The 21,267-nt window shown below is 47.3% G+C and overlaps 2 protein-coding genes across 4 annotated transcripts in view; one reads left to right on the forward strand and one right to left on the reverse strand.

Moving 5' to 3' along the window:
* Positions 1 to 21,267, forward strand: part of LOC128403931 (dual specificity protein phosphatase 10-like) — a 259,214-nt gene that overhangs the window by 60,399 nt on the left and 177,548 nt on the right. The window lies entirely within an intron of this gene.
* The window catches only part of RTN3 (reticulon 3), a 37,011-nt gene that overhangs the window by 4,339 nt on the left and 11,405 nt on the right, over positions 1 to 21,267 (reverse strand). The window contains exons 2-4 of one of the 3 annotated variants that reach the window (XM_053369112.1): positions 19,513 to 19,563; positions 7,835 to 9,838; positions 1,336 to 1,543 (exon numbers count right to left, since the gene is read on the reverse strand). In XM_053369112.1, the coding sequence (XP_053225087.1) occupies positions 1,336 to 1,543; positions 7,835 to 9,838; positions 19,513 to 19,563 (2,263 nt within the window). The remainder of the gene's footprint in view (positions 1 to 1,335; positions 1,544 to 7,834; positions 9,839 to 19,512; positions 19,564 to 21,267) is intronic. The other 2 variants (XM_053369113.1, XM_053369114.1) reach the window with 2 other exon arrangements.

Consider the following 21,267-nt stretch of genomic DNA (forward strand, 5'->3'; position numbering starts at 1 on the left):
CTTCTTCACCGCCTGCCAGTCATGTTATGGCAGGTTCCTTCCTTCTGTAGAGTAGGCCATTTTTTTATTAAACTCCATCATGGCTGTTGGGCTGATGCTGACTTGTTTCCCCAGGAGGCAAATAGAGAAAAAGGCAGGTCCTCTCTACCCTCAGGTGGCAAATGAAGGCCAGCCCTCCCAGCAGCAGCAAAGGACTAAGTCTGCCCTTTGATGCCTGAAGGAGAGAAATGGTTCACCAACAATTAGACTTCTCCAGTGGGCACTCCATACTTATGCGGGGCCATCAACGATGAGCCAATTTTAAATTAACAAGAGTGAGTCCTTAAGAAGAGCCCTGATGAACCTACTCCTGACAATTTGAAAGTGGCTCATCGCTGCTGGCAGTGCATCAGTATACTAGAGGACAAACAAAGGATTCATTTTCAACTACGTGGCAAAAATGTATTTCTACAGAGACGACAATGCTCAAATGCTTCCTGTGAAATACACTACTATTTGGACTTTTTAGCATCAAGTGAGAATATCGTATGACAACACCTTGATATTTATAAACAACATCTTTTTTTTTAATGGACATACTATTTATCATACCAATAATAATCATTTCCCCCAGGGATTCTGAATGCAACAACTCAAATGTGTATTTCATTTTAATGCAATTGTACAGTTTCCTCTTCATTTTTCATTTTAATACATTGTTGAATTATAAGTCTTTGATTAAGCAAAGGGGGGGGGAATCTATTTTTAAAAAGGAGCCCAGTTGGATCAGAGGATCCGTCAAGTCCTGCAAACTGCTTCCAACAGTGGCTAGAGCCAGATGCAGAGGGACTGCAGCTCAGTGACAAGAGCGTACACAGGAAAGGCCAGAGCGCATGAGAATATTCCGTTCAATCCCTGGAATCACAGGACAGGGCTAACTGGGCAGGGAAAGACTCCTGCCCAGAACCGTGGAGAATGATTGCTGCGTAGTGTGGGCAATGCGGAGTTGGATGGACCAGGGGTTAGCATTGGTTTAAGGCAGGTTCCTCTGTTCCTTTGGGTAGCCCTCCTGCACTACGTGCTTCTAGTATAATCATGTATGTAGTCACTGCTTCTGAACCTGGAGGCTCCATTTAGTTCTCACAATTGACAGCTACCCACAGAATTCTTCCTCTCCACACAATTGCCTATGCTTCTTCGCATCCAATGTTAGCATTTACTACCCGATCTCATGGTCACGAGTTCATGCAGGCCATTTTTCAGAAAGGATAAGGGAGAATGGAAATCTACTTGGCCTAAACGGAACCTGGTGAGAACAGAAATGGACTCTTCTGGCCCCGAGCCAAGCCCACTCACTTGAATGGATGCCCCTCTTCAGACTTCTGCACAGCCTGAATGACAGACTTGTAGACCCGGAAGCTGATGGTGACGGAGAGGAGTGCCAGGATGAGGTACGAGATGACGCTGATGACGCTGAAAGCAGCCAGGGAGAGCAGCAAGATCAGCGTGGTGCTGAAGACAAGGCCCGTCTTCTTCACATCCCGCCAGAAGACCAGATCGCGCACTGCCAAAGAGAGAAATGAGCACAAGAGGTCACTGGAGAGGGTTGGAAACTGCTATAAGAAGAGCACCCAGGCCGTGCAATTCTAAGGGCGACAACCAAGGACCTTCTCTGCATCCTCCCAGCAGCCAAGGCATCCATGAAGCCTCTTGGGCCCCTGCTCCCCTCACTGCCCCTTGGTCATGAGATGGTGAGGATGGTTATCTTTTTCTCCCTTATAACATAGAGCTGGAGGAGGAAGTTGGAAGAGTGGCACTATCTCTCACTTCCTCTTTCAGCTCTATGCTTTTTCAAGGCTCAGATTTATTCTACCGGGTATGACTTCTACCCAGATTCCTTGGAAAAGCAAACATGCTCTCACACTTGCGTCTTCTCTCCCAGGGCCGATCTAAAAGATGAGGAAAGAATTGTCCAGAGGGGTGGTACCCGTAGCACTTGCTCAAATATTCAAATATGCCCATGGGGCCTAAAAAGGCTGGCAACCCCTGAACAAAGAGATGGCAGGTGGCAAACAGGAGAGGGCTTGGGTGATCACGGCACCACTGCTGTGGAATGCAGTTTTGAAAAAGGCCTGTTTGGCCCCATTCCTGCTACCCTTGGGCTGCTTTGCAACTTCTGTAAAAGGATATTGTGGACCAAATGAACAGTTATTTATAACCTGGCTGTTTCTGAAAGCTTCTCATATACTTTAATTTATTGCAGCAAAACAAAACCAGATTTAGTCGGCACCTTGAGGATCTTTTCAAAAAGACAAAAGTGGGATATAAATCTGTTTTATGAATATAAATGCAATCTGCAGGCACATGAAGCTCTTGCAATCCTGTATGTCTACTCGGAAGCAAGCACCATCACCATCAAATTCAATGGGATGTAGGTTTGCAACCTGTGCACAGTCTTACTTGGAGGCAAGTCCCCTTGAACTCGGGGATGGTGCTTACTCCCAAGTAGACACATCTAGGACTGCTATCGTAACAAACCATCTCAATTGCTTGCTTAAAAAGGGTCAAATTGGTGGATTTGACGAACTAAGCCTAAAGGCCATCACTGAAAAATATGGTTCAGCGGTGGCCTCCATAGTGTGGGGGACTGCTAAGAGATTTTCCCTAGATCTCTAAGGCATGGAGCAGAGCCACTGGCAATGGTTTTTAAAACGGTAACTTGGTTTCAGCTAGTTGGACGGGGGGCGGGGGGAAGAGACATTACTATATGTAAGAAACCACCCACTACATTATTTGTGTTAGCATTTGTTGGCCTGCATGGCAGACCTGCAATACTATTTTATTTGCTAAGTGGGGCTTAATGCATTGAAGCAGTCATCTATAACTGATAAAAACAGGTGTACATATATTTCAAACCCCCTCCAACAAATTTCTACCCTTTTCCAAACATACACCACCTTTCTGCATGGCTTCAAAATTCCTGAGTATTTTCTGTTTCTACCAAAGCTCTTTTTAAATACAAACATTCAGCCCTTCCCCTGCTCAAGATCCTAGAATCATAGCTTTGTAGAGTTGGAAGGGACCACGAGGGTCATCTAGTCCAGCCCCCTGCAATGCAGGAATTTTTCACTCAGCGTGGGGCTCAAAACCACAACCCCGAGATTAAGAGTCTCATGTTCTACTGACCGAGCTCAGTCTTGTCCAAAACGATATGTTTATTTTATTTACAGATTTATAATCTGCACTTTCATTAAAAAATACAGCAAGGCAGAGTACAACATATAAAGCTAAAATCCAAAAATGTAAAAGAGAAGTTTTCAAAAGACGTCTAAAGGAAGGATGGTCCCTGCTGAACTTCTACTGGCAGGGAGTTCCATAGGGCAGCCTGGCCTGACACACTAAAGACTCAGCCCCTAGTGAAGGCCAACCAGCACTCAGGGGTGTGGGAAAATCACCAGAAGTGCCCCCATCAGAGGAGCTCAGCAACTGAGGTGGAGCATTAGGAATCAAGCCATCCTTAAGGTACTTTGGGCACAAGTCATTTAGGGCTTGGTGCATTAACACAAAGGTACCTTGCAGCAAGGCAAAGTCACAGACTGGCTCCCTGCCACAACTTACCTGGGATTGACCCCCTCCTTGTTCCTACAGGTATTTCCCAAAAGAAAGTGCTGTGGAGAGCTGAGTTTCCTAAAGAATGACAGCCCGGCTGGGGAGCCTGTGGCCCTCCAGATGTCACTGAACTGCAACTCCCATCAGCCCCCAGCCAGTCAAGGATGATGGGAGCTGTAGTCCAACACAGCCTCCCCACCTAGGCTCTACAGTATTTTAATGGCCTGCCTTCCAAATCAGTTGGTTGTTGCAGCGAAACTAAACAGTCTTTTGGAAACAGATGCTCAGGTTCAATGGCTGCTGGTAGGATGAAGGAATCCAGTTCAGAAATTAGGCGCAGCAATCTCGTGGGATGTACCAAGTTTGAAAATGAGGTGCTCACCCACCTAGGCGGACGCCTGCGTCAAAGGTGGTAGAGATGGTTCCCCCACTGTGCGGTTCTGGCCTGTAACACCCAGCCGCCGTTAGGAAGGGGGCACTGTTGCCCCACACCCTGAGGACAAGCCCCTAGTCCTTGGATCTGCAGCAAATGGCGTTAGGCCAGCCCCCTGCTGTTTATTCTTCTAGAGAAGAGGGAGGCTGATGGGGGCTGAGGGAAAGAGAGGCTGGTTCCTCTCCTGATAGGCTGGCTGGAGGCCACACTGCTGAGCTCAAGACAAAGCCTGGCTCTCAGTCCCAGCCCAGGAGAGGATAAAGGAAGGTGGGTTTGCCTCAGACAAGACATTGTGCTTGGCTGCTCTCAGGATCCCCCCCCCCAAAACACACACACACTTGTAGTCAGGGTTGTGGGTGAATTTGTAACTTTGGGAGGGAAGCCAGCACAGCCAATTCCTGCCCTGGACCTTCCCACTGCAGCCTCAGGAAGACCAAGAGAGAGAGCAGGTAACTGGTTCAGGGCATAACCCCATTGCTTCTGAGGGGGCAGGAGCGGAGGAGGGAGCCTGGCTGCCAGCCTCCCAGCAAAAGCTCTTTCTGCTGCAACCGCCTGGCCGAGTTCCTTGCCCATCTCCCTCACTCCCCCCCCCCAGTGCATTAGCTGTCAAAACAGGCAGAAGCGGGAGGAGGTTGCAGGACAGAAAGAGGACAAAGGAACAGATCACGGGTCGCTTGCCCACAGCAAGGGTATGAAGGAAAAACAACAGCCCGCACATGCACACAGCACAAGAGAGATGCTGGAAGTGTGGGTTGCTACAGCATCAACGCAGACATCTTGGCGATGATGCTTTCTGCAAATGCATCAAGAAGGGGAGGTGGATGGGGGGTGGCGGTGGTGCTGGGTAGATGATGGATGAGTAATCACAGCATCGAATAAGGCAGGAATGGAAGAGCGGAAAAGAAAAACGCCTGTCAGCGTCTCTCCCATTTCGCCGCTCTCTTGCTCGTGTTTACTAGTCTGCTGCAAGGGGCTGCTGGGAAGCCTTAAGCTCTGCTCACCACCCTCTGGGGCATTTAGCGTGCATTTTTCATGAGCCTGTGAAGAGCCAAGCAGGCAGCCAAACAGAGCTGTTTTGTACTGCAGCACTCTCAGAACCTTAGCACTCATTTTTATTAAAAAGAGATGTTGCTAGCTCTCATGACTCTGAGGCAAAGTGTGAAGACTGAGAGCAGGGGATGCCTATTTGAATCTTCCATGTGGGGTGGGGAGGCACAGCTCAAGGAAGGATTGCAGAAGGGCTGCAGTGCCCTCATTCTCAGAGGGTTTTTTTTTTACTTCCTCCATGTCATGACTACCAGAAAACAGAATTAAGCAGCCAGATCCCGTCCCCTGTGTGGTAAGTGAAGTGGGCTAAAGAAGTGCCCTCCAGCTCACCATTCCTGTTGTTAGGCAGACTGCTGGCTAATAATAATAGTCCAGCAAAACCGGCTGAGATTTTGCTAGTGGGAACCCGATGGTGGCAAGAAATGCTCTCTTCATAACAGAACTTGTGTGCTTTTTGAAACAAAGTTATGCATCAGGTTTGGGGGAATGCAATAAACACTCTTTGAGCGGAAGAGGCAAGCAGACACGGCAGTTGCCTTGAAGATGTGCCTCTTTGCCTCTACTTGTATTATCTATTTTTTTTTATTTAAACACGTCTATATTACTCTCGATCTAAAAGATTATCTGGGTGGTGTAAATATATGCAAATTGAAATAAAAAGTAACAAAGTATGATATAAAATTAATCAGGACTGAGCAAAATACATTTTAGAAACGCCATAAGGAATACCACCAGAAGCAGATACATAAATATCTGCCATTAAAAGCAAGGGAAAAACAACAGTCTTTAAAAGCTCGCTTAAAAACCTGAATTGAAAGAACCAGTTGTGCCTTTGAAAAGGAATCCTATGGTGTAGGAGACAACTCTGAAAAGGCCCCCACCCTGTCTTATTCATATTTGGAATTAAGCAAATATTATGAGTCTCCAGGGTTCTCTCTCATTTCAAATATATTAATCTCTGTACACCTGGAAATTGTGGTGTGGGTTGAGGTTCAATAAATTTGTATATGGCTTCCTAACTCAGAAGTCCTGAACTGGTTTACAAGCAAGGGAAAAAACACAATAAAATTACAAGAACATGTTAAAAGCAGAGCTAACAATATAGTATCACTTGGTGCTGCCCTAATGCCCAAGCAAGTAAGACGCACATCATATGACAACATGAAGCTGCCTTGTATCAAGTCAGACCGGATTGGCTAGCCTAACTTAGTACTGCTTGCTCTGACTGGCAGCAGCTCCCAAGGATTCCAGACCTGCAACCAGAGATCCTTTCCATTGGAGACTATCAAACTGGGACGTTATGCAGACAAAGCGTCTTGCCATCCCCTGAACTACCCCAGGGATTGAGCCTGGGACTTTACACATGCAAAGCATGTGGCCCACCATGGGGCAAGGGCCCCTCCTAGGAGCAGCAGCACAGAGGAGGCATTTAAAACTCAGCACAACACTCTCTCTGTTCAGACATGGGAGAGCCACTCCCTCTTTATGGGAGATGGGCGACTGGCAACTCGCCAAAGATGAAAGTTTATAAAAAACCCTTTTCAGGCTGCTTGCTCCTTGACCCACAGAGGAGGGGAAAATAAAAATAATGATGGGTTTTGCCTCTCGTTAACCCCCACCCCTCTGCTTGCAGTTCAGCTTGAAAATAAAAACAAAGAAAGGGAGAGAGGAAAAGCATCTGCAAAAATTGAAGCCCGCAGCCCAAACAGAGCAGAAGCCAAGAATCCCTCTGTTGTGCTTGTCTGGTATCAAGCCCATAAAAGCCATGCTGGTGAACAAAGGAGAGCAGGGGGAATACAACATGCACTCCCCGGGGTTGTGATGGGCTGAGATTTCCCTCACTGGGAGGAAGTCTTCCTAGCAACAACTTCTCCCCACCCACACCCACCTCCAAATGCAGAAAGATACTCTTACAGCATCTTTTCAAACAGGCAGAGAGGAAGGCCAATGCCCACCTTCCCTCCTTACTCTAGCAAAAGGTTATCTAAGTGTCTTGGGAGTGTGCAAATGAATACACACGAGTTCTAGACATGCGTGTGAGTTCAGACACACACCTTGTAACATGAGTGTGATTCATACTGCAGAGCTATACATCCATCAGCTACAGTGGAACACAATATGGGATTACTCCTAGGTAAGTGAGCGTAAGATGGCAGACTCCCGCACATACAAACTTAGGTACAACTTAGCTCAATTGAGCTCCCAAATTTCTCTGTCTGATATTCAGCAATTCGGGGGGGGGGGGCAATAATTTATGAACTACTTCATCCCCTCCACCGAAGTCCTTGTTCTCTTTCATATGCAGATCAATGCAGATTTAAAGCAATTGCTTCATTCCCATTACTACTCAGCATTTTGTGGTTCTGTTTTAGGTAAGGTACCACGGTGTGGTTGTTACTGTTTTGGGTGTGGTGGGGGTAATATTTTTTTCTACTACAATTTTGGGCAGTTAAGCAAGTCATCTAAGCACAAGGTTACACACCTCCCCTCCCCTGAAGAAATATAGAGTTCTAATAGGGCCAGTAGCACTAGGAGGGACTGGGCATCTTTCAAGTTTGCAGATCCCTCAGGTACTCCTGGAATCTCGTCCTTGATGAACGCAGAGCAGGTTGATGACACTAAATTGCAGGGGAATGGCTGCTGTAAAACTAGGGTACCTATGGAGGGGCCCACTGCCACCCCTGTAGAGGTAAACTAACATAATATTGTCTTTAGAGGGCCACACATGCAAGGCATAAAAAAGCAGCAACCAAAGAGTGTGTTTACCTGAAAATTCAGCCAGTAATTTTGCAATAGCATGTGGCATAGGAGGCTCGGGAAGAGGGGCCTGGGAAGATTTGTTGGGAATGTCGTGCCCGCCGAGGGCAGCAGGGGCAGAAGCCAGCTTCACGTCCACAGCTTGCTCAAGGCAGAGGGGTCTCTTCTCCAGGGCAGACTTCTGAACAGGACCTCGGGGGTCTGGGGGTACCTCGCAGTACTGCCCAGGACGCTTCCCTCCGGGAACGGAGACCTTGCTTGGTGGAAGTGGCTGCCTCTCTGTCTCAGCCTTCCTGCCGACTTCTTTGAGGGCCTTGATGGTGAGGTGCTCTTGCTCAAAGTCTTGAGTCACCTTTGGTGGCTGCTGTGAATGGGGATCCGCCACCTCGGATCTTGCTGCTTTTAGCTCTGCTTCCGAGAAGGTCTCAACAGCGTCATCCGGAGATTCGCTCCCTTTGGAATTCAAGCACTCCTTCATGAAGCCCATAAAGTTCTCCCCATTGAGGGAGTCTGGGCACACAGCCTCTTTTACATTGTCCAAGGGGAGGCCGTCCATCCTGGGCCTTTTCCCAAGTAGGTCCTGTCCATAAGTGCACAATTCCTGCCCCGCTTTAGGAGGTATGCCAGGAGAGGGCTGTTTAGGCGGCAGAGAAGCAGCGACTGGGCTTTCCCCATGAACATTTGTCTTGGTCTGGATAGCTTCAAAGTCATCAATGGATCCCCAATTGCATTCCAGGGCCTTGGGTGGAATTGCGCCTTCTGGGCTGGGTTTACGTGGCTTGCTCCCTTTGTCGTCTATATGTACAACCGCTGTCTTGACAGAGTCAAGTGCCTTGGGGAGTGGCTTGCTGCTCTCTGCAGCAGTCTCATTTTGGGAGGCTGGAATCACAGTAGCATCTTCTATGACGGTGTCGTCCGACTCCCCAGAGCTGTCAGCATCAGCCATTTCGGGTAGGCTGGAATTTGGCCAGCGGACATCTGCCTTCGGCTCTGCTGCAGCGGTGGGAATGACTTTCACAACAGATACCTCACGACCGACTATGGCCTGCTTCTCATCCTTCTCCACTGGAGATGGGCTGTCTTTTTGGTGGATGCTGATTTTGAGGGGCTGGTGAGGGCTGGAAGCTTTGCTCGCTTCCACCTTGCCACCTACCGACCCAGCAGCGACGCCATTTGAATCTCGGGTAGGCGATGGCAAGAAGCCCGAGCTGCCAAAGTCATCAGGCTTGTCCTCCAGATCCTTAGGAATCATATCCCAGTTGAGCAGCTCGCTCGTGAAGCTGTGCAAGTCACGGACACATTTGGACACTTCTTCCAGTGCTGCCGTTGTGCCTGAAGACTGGCGTGAGAGGCCAGGCCCCGGTGGAATTCGGCTCCCGCCCCGTGGCTTCACTTGAAACTCACACACGCTGTCTTCTGGGATGTCTGTGAGGAGCTCCCTTTCGCTGTGCATTACCCAGTTGCTACCGATATCATTGGAGTTGCTTGCAAGGACATCTTTGAATTCCTTATCAAATTCCAGTCTGTCAGCAATGACCTCGAATGGAGACTCAGGGGAATCTTTTTCCACAACGGCCTCACCAGCTACCACTGGGGATGTTGGGGAATGAGAGTAGGCAACTCTGGGTGGAGAGTGCTCGGGTTCGTCTTTTGGGTTGGTTAGCAAAGCTAATTTGGACTCTCCACTTGAAGCTGGTTTTTTGTGTTGGTCACATTTACTCAGCTCAACTTTTCCATCTAGGGCAACACCTCCCTTAAAGTCATTATGAGTCAAGGAAGAAGCTTGTACCACCGGCTCACAGAGGTGAACTTTGGATCCAACAGAGAGAGACGACTCCTCTAGGCCAGTGGATCCTACAGAGACTGGCCCTGCTCCCAAACCTTCACTGGTCCCATAGATGTGGTCCTGACTTTGGCCATCTACGAATTCTTTTCCTACATCTGAGGGTGCGGATTTGCCATTTCTTTCCCTCTGGTTTCCTGAATATGCTAAAAAAGCAGCTTGAGCTCCAGCTGATCAAGAGAACACAGGGGAGGAAGGAAATTGCAACCTTGGAAGCCCAAGTTGTTGGGACACATGGAAGAAGAGACACGGACCCATCTAGGGGCCCCCATTTTACAAACGGGATAAAAGGGAAAGAGCAGCAGTCACAGATTTCACAGTCAAGCAGGCAACATGCTCTTAGAACTAGGGAGACAAGACTCTGAAACATCTGCCTTGGCAAACATGCAAGAGACTGTCACCCATAGGACTTCACAAGGGAGCCACTTCACAGGGGAATTATGATCCACAGGAACATAAAAGCCACCGACAGTTAAGTTCATAGCAGATGAAGAGCTCAGGTCAGCCAAAATAAAATAAAATATCTAAGTGTGCAATGGTGAGCATGCCGGGTGGATGAATAGAAGTAACCCAAATTAGTGCATGTAAACAGAATAATGCTGGTCGCTTACAGGGTGGCATGGCTGCAGGGAGATGCACCCCAGTTCTGATAAGCTGTCAATGTTTGAAGGGGCTTCTTGAGCAAAGTGTCTAGGAACTCGGAAGCTCTACAAGAATGGCATGTTTTACTAGTTTGCCACAGCCTGTGCTGCTTCCACAGGACAGAGCAAAAAGGCCCTTCCAACTACTGTCACACCAAGTAATAGAGTGAACTGGAGAGAGCCTGTAGCTCAGCAGGAGACCACATGCTTTGCATGCAGAAGGTCTCGGGATCAACCCCAGGCATCATATCCTGAGGGACAGCTCAGCCTGTAGAGCATGAGACACTTAATCTCAGGGTTGTGGGTTTGAACCCCACGTTGGGTGAAAGATTCCTGCATTACAGGGGTTTGGACTAGATGATCCTCATGGTCCCTTCCAACTCTACAAATGTATAGCTGTGATAAATGAGGCTGTACTGGGAAAGACCCCTCCATGAAACTCAGGAGAGTATTAACACCGCAAGGCTAGGTGCACCTAAGATCTGACTATATCCTTCCTATGGATGTTGTGTGCCCTCTGCCTTGACTGAGCTATCCTGTCCTTTCTAGGTGTCAGAGAGCCCTAAGATGGGTAATTCTACCAATGCTTCTGGACTGGGTTGACACGACAGAGCAATACTGGGAACCACTCCCTAGGCTTGGGGCAATGGTTGAGAAAGGCACTGGAGGGGTGTGCCAAGAGCCTAAGGGCACCAGCCCACATATTGCAATAGAACCGAGTTTCAGTTACTCAGTGGATTTTTCTTCTCAGTCACCCGACACTTAGAATGCCATGGGAAAATAAAGCTGGAACCGTGACAGGCTATTTCTTGGACAAGTGCAATATTACAGCCAGAAGGCATCATCCACAAGTGAGCTTCTGAAGAACTGCATTCTGGACTAATGGTTGGAAGTCCACAGCAGAAATCTCCTCTTTGTGTACAGAATCTAGACGGGAAGGGTGTTCATTTCTCCTGCTCATTATCCTCATGGAGCCACCTTAAGTGCCCTTAACGACAAAAAGGCAGGGAAGAAATCCTCGTTAACGAACATGAACACGTCCCCTTCTTGTTTCACAAAACATTATCACGGTTATGACTTCATCCATCCAGTCTCAAACCATGAAAGGTCAGGTGACACTTGAAACTTTTCATGGTGCTACTATATTGTATTCTGAATTTAGCCAGTGAGGACATGCTCTAGGAAGGAAGTCCTGATGACAGCTTGTTTTCTTGAAAGAGGACCATTTGAGCACAGGACTCTCTACTGAAACATTTTAGCCACTGCCTTGATTGCATCAAAGAAACACACTCCTGAAACGTGGAACGGCTATTCTCACATTTTCACCCCATCTCATTAATTTCAAAATAATTCGCTTTCATGCAAGACTACCCTGGGTCACAGGTATGCCGAGGAGTCCCTGTGATGATGCATAAGCCTGTTGGGTCTGTCAACTCACTATCTAGTGCAGGGGCAAGCAACCTAAAGCTAATGAGTCCAGTGTTCAAAATTAGCCAGGTGCCAGGCACATTTTGTGACTGGAGATTGTCAGAATGCGAGCACTTTGAGAAGTCTTGTCACCATGCATGGTGACAGAGACTCAAGAATAAAATTGCTGCCGCTGGTGCTGTGGGCATAGGAGGAGAAATTCCTTCCCAGCTGACTCCAAAGTAGGCTCGCTGCTGTGTAGTGCAAGTCACCCTTGCAAAGGTGACTAGACTTGTTTTTGTGCCCATGACGTAGGTTCCAGAAGCCATGTGGCAAATAGCTTTTCTATCCTAGTTTTTAGCACTGGAAGAGTCGTAGGTGGCCGTAGGTGGCAAGAAGGCAGGGGGAAATGGGGTGGCAGAAGGAAAGAGAAGAAATGGAATGGCTCCATTCACTTTTAGCTCTGACCCCGCCTACTTTCTGGGTCTGCCCTGCCTACCAAAGTTCTATCGTCCCCATTCTACTTCCAAGGGAGTGTGGCCCAGCAGAAAATAGGCTGCCCTCCCCTGATCTACTGGGGTTGGTGGACAGACCCCCATGGTGCATGTGTGCTGGTGGCAGCGCAACAATTTAAAACAGTAAGAAAGAGAAAGAATGAGGGTATGCCTATATCAGGGTTTCCCAAACTTGGGAAATCCCATCATTCCTAGCTACCATGGGATGATGGGTGTTGGAGTCCCACAACAGCTGATGACCACAGTTTGGGAAACCTTGGCCTACACTACTAGTTCTAGTAGTTGGTTAATCTATCAAAACTTCTTATCTGCCACCCGCTGATGGGAACTGTAGGGTGCTAAGGAGTGTTACAGACTCCCCGCCCCACCAAATTGCAATTCCCAGGATTTTCTAGAGAGGCAGAATGGCAAACCAGTATGTCTGATGTGTAAAGTATGCCAATGGGGAAGCGAGCGAGGGAGGGATATATACACCTTAACTTAAAGCTGGGGCCCATGTTGCAGCTGAAGGCTTAAGTTGGGTCCCAGATTTGAAAAGGTTGAAGGTCACGAGCATACCTGCTGGGGAAGGTCAGTAGTAATAGGCAAGCTGTGCTTCAGGGAAGCCCAATGCCCAGTTCTGGTCTTCTTGAGGAACTGTCTGAAGATCATGCCATGGAGGAACAGAACAAGGTTCCAATACAGCAGATGTGACGTAAAACTTTAATGTCACTTGCCTGAGACAGCTCAGCCTTAAAAACAACTGCATGCCTATAGGTGCTCCTCTTCACCTCCAACTACAAGCCTGGCAGGCACACCAGTTACAGCCAAGGAGAGCCTGAATAACGTCTTAATGCTCAAGAGAAGCACACAGATTAGTCAGGTGAAATTTTGGTTTTAAGGCAACTACACTGAGCAGAAGCAGGGAATTTATTCACAAACTTGACGGAGCTCAAAACTCTTATTACCATCTACTTTCGAATAGTGTAAGTCTCAGTACCCTCAGAATTGACCGCTCCTTGATGGCATTTAAATGCCCATCTCAGTGGTAATTTGCATTCTGCACACAGAAGAGCCTAGGTTAAATCCCAAGCATTTCCAGTTCCAAGGATTCTGGTTACAAGGCCAAGAAGACCATTTCCTGAGGATCTTGGAGAGGCACTGCCCATCCGAGTAGACAACACAGAATTAGGTAGACCAATAGGTAGACTTGGTATAAGACAACTTCATCAATGTTCTTTAACTTGCAGGAGTGCCTACAACTCAGTAGCAGAATGCTCACTGTATGTAAAAGGTCCAAGATCAACCTCCGGCATTCTCCATGGAGAGAAATAGGAACCTTGCTTGGACAGATGCCATAGTAGAGTGTACCAGGGTAGATGCACCAAGGGCTCTGCTTCAATAAAGGCAACTGTCCCCAACCTGGTGCCCTCCATTAGTTTTTGGCCGTCCAACTCCTGTAATCCGCAACCATCCACTATATTCACTGGTGGTGATGGGAGTTGGAAGTCCAGCAACAGGAGTACATGAGGCTGGGGAAGGCTGCAATAAGGCAGTTTTCTAATTTTTTGTGGGGGTTACCCCGTTAGTCAGTAGCCTTACAAAGAGTGGAATTATTCTCAGAGATCTCCCTCAGGCTATTCTGAAAAGAAAGACATCAGGAGTGTGGCATATATGTTACAATAGGGTATGTTCTATCTCCATTGTCCTGCTGGACCCAGCAAGACACACAATGAAAGAGACATGGATTGGCAAGACCAGGTAGCACAACGTATTTGCACCTCAGATTTTCAACATCAGCTTTAAGTCAGGCCCAGAGGACAGCAGCCTGCCTAACTTGGAAGCAAAACAAAAACCACCTGCAAATCATTTCAATCTATTTCAATCTGCACTAATTAAGTCACCCAGCACCTGGACATCATCTCTGGCTAGAATTCAACTAACTTTTACTCAAAATAGACATGCTGCAACAGACCTTGGCTTAACAACAAGAGGGCTCCTTACATAAGGGTACAGTGTAGTAGTTTTTGCCTTGATTAAAACAGAAATTCTCTACCTTTTCAGTTTTCAAACACACATTTCCAGCTCTTTTTCCCCTAGCTTTTAAATAAAAGCAGATCTTGTGATTGCGGACACACTATCAAATTAAAGCAGTGGCTTTTCAACAGTGTGCCAGACAGCTGTGATACCCTCATTAGGGTATCCTTAATTAGGGGGTCCTTAATTAGGAACAAGCTTTTCCCACTGCAATACTCAGAGACGTGTTTGGACACATTCTAGGCCCAGTAGGTGCCATGAGTATACTGAGTGTGCTTTAGAATCTTTTGGAATATACAATGGTTCCTCAGTTGACTAATAAGGGTGGAGAGCCTTTGTGGAGGGTAGGGAGCCTGAAAACCAGTGGGTTAAAGGTTCCAAAGCAGGAACAGATTTGAAAGGGGCTCCAAGCTGTCCAATCTCTTTACAATAGTCATGGCTATATTACAATTTAGTTGCCAGAGCTGTGACCTGGGCTCACAAATTCCCTTCTGCAATCCTGATTCCCCCTCTGACTGTTCAATTTACAATAACCATGGTTTGTTGTTATGTCCAAAATGGAGTAAGCTACGGTCACCACCAAACCATAGCTTACCTGAAGGCCAGAAATCAGTTCAAACCAAGGTTTCCAATTCTAGTTTGGAGGCAAATTGCCCATAGCTTGTGCAAGTAAGATGTCATGGCAAATTAGTTGTTGTGAATCACAAAGCGAGAGTGCGAGGAATCTGGGCATGTGGGAGGAGAGGGAGAGGGAGAGGGAAAAAGAGTGGGTGAACCTGAGGCATAGTCTGGCTGTAACATCAGAATTTGCCATAATATCTGGTTATATCACTGCACCCCTAACCACCTTACCTATCTTCCACATCAGCCCTTGGAAAAACAAAACCCAAATACTACCTTGATTCTGCTAAGCAAGAATAAGCCCTCAGATATTTTTTTTCCAGTTTAATCAAATTTACATGAATTGTTTCCATTGCAGAATCAAGGAGGATTTTAGGATCAGAGTCAGGATTTCTTTACCAGCACATGCCCTAGAGCCCCTCCTGGCCAAGCATCTTGCCCAGAAATTTTAGTCGCCTGCATGCTTTACTGCCATTGCCACCCCACACCTCCATTTTTTGCCTGCCAAATCAAACTGGCGAGTGCTCGGTTTCTTCAAAAAGCAAGTATACACAGACAAAGGTGAAGCTCTTCAAGAGAGAGGGAGAGAAAGAAAAACACAGCGTGCAGAAGCAGCCATAGAAATAGCACGTGATAAGCCACAGCACCAAGATAAGGAAATCAGCCAGGACTTTGCAGCCAAGCTAGGTCTCGAGGGAACTTTAAGTATTAGAAGGGGGGGGGGGAGTGAGAAGAAAAATGTTTTTTGTTGTTGTTTACAAAAAAGGCTGTAACTGGTTTGCTGCTGTTTGCCCCAAATGTCTTTCATTGTAGCAGCTTCCTATTCCGGGGCTGAAAGCATTTCAGATGTCTAAATCATTTCAGTCTACCCCCTGAATGCTAAGGACAAACAAAAGGGCCCCACAGGGTTGGGGAACCCTCTGGCCCTCCAGATGTTGCTGGACTCTACTGCTGGCTATGCCAGCTGCGGCTGACTAGAGTTGGGAGACAAAGAACATCTGGAAGGCCATAGATTCCCTATTCCTGTTCTAGAATAGGCCAACATGGTGCCCACTGGATTTTGTTGGGACTCCCAACTTCTGGCAAGCCCAGCCACAATGACCAAAGGTCAGGGATGATGGGAGCTGTGGTCCAAAATCTGGAGTCACAGGTTGGCTACCCTTGTGGTAGTGACATCTAGCAGGACACTGTTTGGAAACAAGATGCTGATTGGCCAGGGCAATTCCGAGGCCTCCTCTGGTCTCAACTGGGGTGGTTAGGATATATCTCGACAGCCAACACTCCCTTTCAGCTGCATGACGCAGTGGACAATAATCCACAGTATCGGGTGTAGCTGTAACAGTGATGAAATGGGTGCCAATAGGGTGTTGCAAGGCAAAATGCTGGACTGACAACAACAACACCAGCAGTGTTGCTGATGTGGAATGAATTGCAACCTGATTCTCAAGATCACGCCTGGCTTGCACCTTGGCGTGTCAGAATGCTCATATGGTGCTTATAGCAAGTCACAACTGTGGGTGCTTTAGCAAAACAAAAAGCAGCCAACATTTCAATCCCGAACCCTCCATCAGCAAATAGCTAGCTCTGGGGGCAGAAATGGCTACCACTTTTCACTGGGCCAACCTGTGCTGGCAGTGGGAGCAAAGCTAAGCCAGCGTGAACTTCTAAGGCCTTGCCTGAAATGCTGTGTTGCTCGGGGTGGGGAACCTGTGGTCCCTACAGATGTTTTTACGCTCCAACACCCTTCCACAACATGTCCACGAACAAAGAAAGATGGGAAGAGCAATTCAACTGCTGCTGGAGGGCTGTAGATTCCACACTCCTGGATGCAGGTCCTAAGCTTCTACCTCTACTAGTGGTCATGGAGAGTGGTTTTATCCAAATTGTGTTCTGGGGAGCCCTGGGGCTCCTCAGTGAGAAGATCAGGACTGGCAGACAAACTTTGTCAGATCATATGCTACTAGTAGTCTCCTCATGTAATGTAAAGTCACAGGTGAATGTGGGGTGTGTGTGTGTGTTTCTAGCACAGGTTTGTAAATAAGCTCACTAAAATTATTAGCCTGCCATGAGGCCTGCATTTTCATGCTGGCAGTGGAAGAGGGGTAGGCCCATCCTGCATGGCCTGAATAGAAGCATGGCCTTCTGCCTCTTTGTAGACTGAAGAAGGAGGTAACCTTCTACCACACTGACTGGCTACCTAGCGAACTGTTCTTCTTTGCCAGCCCCCTCTGCATTTCTATACTGGTCATGAAGAAAGAAGCTTTTCTTCCTCTGCACTTAGCACAGAAACCGAACTGCCCAAATGGAATTCTTAGTTGCCTACTAGGCAAGCTATTCTAGGGCACAATTCTGTTTATGTGGGCCAACTTTCCTCCATCTGGAGCCCTCTTAAAACTACTACCCTAGGAGCCCCTGCCAGCATGGCCAATTAGTTGCAACTTGGGAGTCCTAAATATTTGGAGGGCACCAGGGTGGGGAAGGCTGACTATGGACCAATGGTTAAGGGTCCACTAAGTCTGGCCAACACCTGGCATCCTCTGCGAGGTAACTTGGCATATAAAGAGTTCCATGGAGGTGAAAATTCACCTAATGGAAGGTAAGATGTGAGATTCTGAATCCTGTTGAAGACAGACATCAGCACCATTATTCATGTGACTTCTCTGAGAAACATTAAGGGTGGGAAACACAGAAATTTTGTTTCATTGCAATTGAAGCCTACTATTTGCTTTGTCATGGAATAAGGTATGGGGAACTGGTGGCTTTCCAGATGTTGCTGGACTACAACTGCCATCATCCCGATCATTGGCCATGATGGTTTGGGCTGATGGGAAATGTAGTCCACCAACGTCTGGAGAGCCACTCGTTTCCCATCTCTGGATCAAGTTATCTTCAAATTCCTTCTTACCTGGTCTTGTTATTTAAAGCTGACATAGGAAATCTGACCATATGGTCCATCTAGTCCGGTAATGTAAACTCAAATTGGCAACAGCTCTCCCAGATCCCTTCAACTGGAGATGCCAAGGATCAAATGTGAGATCTCTGGTATGCAAAGCATGAGCTTCACCATGGAGTTATCGGCCCTCCCTTATTATGTAACATACATAATATGTAGGGACGCGGGTGGCGCTGTGGGTTAAACCACAGAGCCTAGGACTTGCAGATCAGAAGGTCGGTGGTTCGAATCCCCGGGACGGGGTGAGCTCCCGTTGCTGGGTCCCAGCTCCTGCCAACCTAGTAGTTCGAAAGCACGTTGAAGTGCAAGTAGATAAATAGGGACTGCTCCGGTGGGAAGGTAAATGGCGTTTCCGTGCGCTGCTCTGGTTCGCCAGAAGCGGCTTAGTCATGCTGGCCACATGACCCAGAAGCTGTCTGTGGACAAACGCTGGCTCCCTCGGCCTATAGAGCGAGATGAGCGCGCAACCCCAGAGTCGGTCACGACTGGACCTAATGGTCAGGGGTCCCTTTACCTTTACCTAATAAGCCTATCCATACCCTCCTCACCAACTGTATTAAAGAGCCAAGAGAATTATCAACTCTTCAGCACCTTCCCTACCAGCATCTTCCTGGTACATCACACACCTCCTTCCCAACAAAGGCAGGTCCCACCATTCCTTCTAACTGACTTTGTATGACTGCAAAGGAAACCCACATCAACACTGCCAGCACCAAACTGTCTGCTGCCCAAGGCATGCAAGCTGGAAAGAGTTTCCATTCATTCACTTTAGCAGAGAGTCCAGGACAGCAATTTTCCAAACTTTGTACCACTACAGGCCACCAACCTGTCTGCAAAGTACATACTGGAGAATCTTCTATGGGAGCCATTGTGCACTGTAAAGATTCTGGGGCATGATCTGTCAAGCGTACCATACTTACAGGGCACCGGGCAGGTCCGTTGGACCTCACTGCCCCCCTTGTGACATATGTAACCAAGTGCATGCTCAATTCTCCCTTACAGCCACACATCACATGGGAAGACTGTTAAGCACAGCCAAGCTGGACTTCAGGAAGTTGCTAACTACTATTGCTGACCACTCAGAGGTACCTCTTGAGTACCCTAGAGCAGAGTTTGAAAACCAGTAGCCTAGGATGCAATACTATCCAACAAGACAACTACATAAGGGTATGGCTGTTCTGTTGATTATCATTAACTTGAGCAAAGGGGATTTATTTTGTGAAACATGTCACAACGCCTTGGAGAGGTCTACTGGAGCCATACTGAGATTGTAGTTCCTTTCTAAACTTGAACTCCTGAAACTTCACGATCTGAAGAAGTTTTCAATCTAAAATTTTGCCCCTTCACAGATGGGGCAACCAAGCCCCCACTGTCCCTGAAAGATATATTGTTTCACTGAACAATAATCCATGTACTTTTAGCAAATATGGTGGTTTCAAGACTGCACCTTTAACACAGACAAGAGTTTAATGCTACAGCTTGCTAGAAATAGTAATGGGAAGGTAGACACTAACTACCGTATACTAGGCCATGAACGAACCTCTGTTGACTATAACCCATCAAGCTGTTATGGAGCTAACTAGAGGATGTGTGGGATAATTGAAAGAGATGAACCTTATCCTGCTCCCAGTTACAGCCTCTTTTGCAACATTTTTCTTTTAGCAGGGGTACAAGAAAAATGACAGACTTGCCTTGTGAGGTCGAAAAGAGAGAGACAGGCTGAGAGGAAGAAACAAAGGAATCTGAAAGGAAAATACATAGGATGAGACTTGATGACCTTGGAAAGGAGGAAAAAACAAACATTACAGCAGCTTTGTAGTTCCAGATGTCTCAGCTGTACCTGGGCCACAGGAGAGGGGCTGAGGAAAGATCAGCAGCTACTCACTCACCTGGCTGCAAAGTTTTATGAAGTTTCTACGACAGCAAAGCCAAACTGAAGGATATTATCCATCTGCTTAAGAAGGGAAAAGGATAACCTCGTCACACGACAATACCTACAACACACTTTTTTCCTTCTGATTTTTCTTTTTCTTGCTTGGAATGCCAGTAAAAGAACAGGTATGTAACAAGCAACTAACTAGACTTCAGGGTAATTGGAAGGCTTTTGGCAACTGCTTAAATGAGACTTTAGAGAGAGAAAACTGGTCAACCCCATTTTACACAGAGGCCACAGCCTCAGATGTGCAAAGCTAAGGGCAGCCAATGTGGCCCCTGTCCGAGTCTGGTTACTAGATCATTTCCTGCAGCTCCCGAAGTTGAGTACCTGGATGCAGCAGGAATGACAAAATTAGCTTCGCCGTGCCAGCTTTCCTGCACTGGCTTTCAATGCAAAGTTAGTAAGAAATGAATTCAACTTCCTTATAAAAATAGGTAGAGGAATTTTGCCAGGCCACTGAAACCCGTCTGAACCTTTACTCAAACTCTTTCTAAAACACACAATACATATAAAAACATACTATCAGTTATGCTACCAGAATCTGCAGTCAAGAGCCTCAAAACGCATCCCTCACTTATTGCTGATTCTTCTCTCTCCAATCACGTCACACCCTTTGCTGTCATTTTGCTTTCTGTGCTCCTCACACCTCCATTCTCAGCCAGCATCTAACCAGAAAACAGCTCCGTTGCCCAAGCCCAACATCCCCTTCTTGCTGGGAAAGACAGAAATGTTTACATATTAGAGTTCTTTATGCCAAACCATGATTCACATCTGCCTTCCCCAACCTAGTGCCCTCCAGATGTTCTGAACTCCCAACTCTTATTAACCCTAGCCATTGGCCACGTTGGCTGGACTGATGGGAGCTGGTGAGTTCAGAACATCTGTGGGGCACCAGGTTGGGGAAGGCTGGTTTGTACTAACCATAGCTTAGCATCCAAACCATGGTTGAGCTCCACAATTTTACTTGCCAAGGCATGCATTCAGATAGCCCCTGGGCAAGTGTGATGAGCCCCAGGCTTCCTCGCAACCTCACTGCCAGTGGGGCAGAGGATTCCCACCTCCTCCCCCAGCCCAAAGGGAGAAAGGGATTTGATTTGGCAATATGAGCTTCCCTTTGTCCTTGAGCTCAAAGCTGGAATAGGGAGAGAGAGGCACACATGCATGCATGGGACAGCTGACATATGCAGCCAATCAAAGCAAGCCTCCGTCTTCCCTACTCCAGCTCCAAGCTGGCTTGGAACATGGACACAGACACGAACACACCTGTTTCTGCATTGTGTGGCACTTCCCGCCCTTCTAACTGCAAACTGGGAGCTATGGAGAGGGGGCAGGGGGCTTGCGCCTTCTTTAACGCTTTCCAGGTGCCTGGGCATGGCTGCTCCCCCCTCAAAGATTTTCTCCTACCAAAACTTTCAATTTGTAGTTTTAGCACACACTATAATTAGCTGCTGCAACAATTTTTTACAGAACATATGATTTTTGTATTATATATATATTTTTTACTAATTAC

This window comes from Podarcis raffonei, chromosome 16, assembly GCF_027172205.1.
Source record: "Podarcis raffonei isolate rPodRaf1 chromosome 16, rPodRaf1.pri, whole genome shotgun sequence".
Classification (NCBI taxonomy): Eukaryota; Metazoa; Chordata; class Lepidosauria; order Squamata; family Lacertidae; genus Podarcis; species Podarcis raffonei.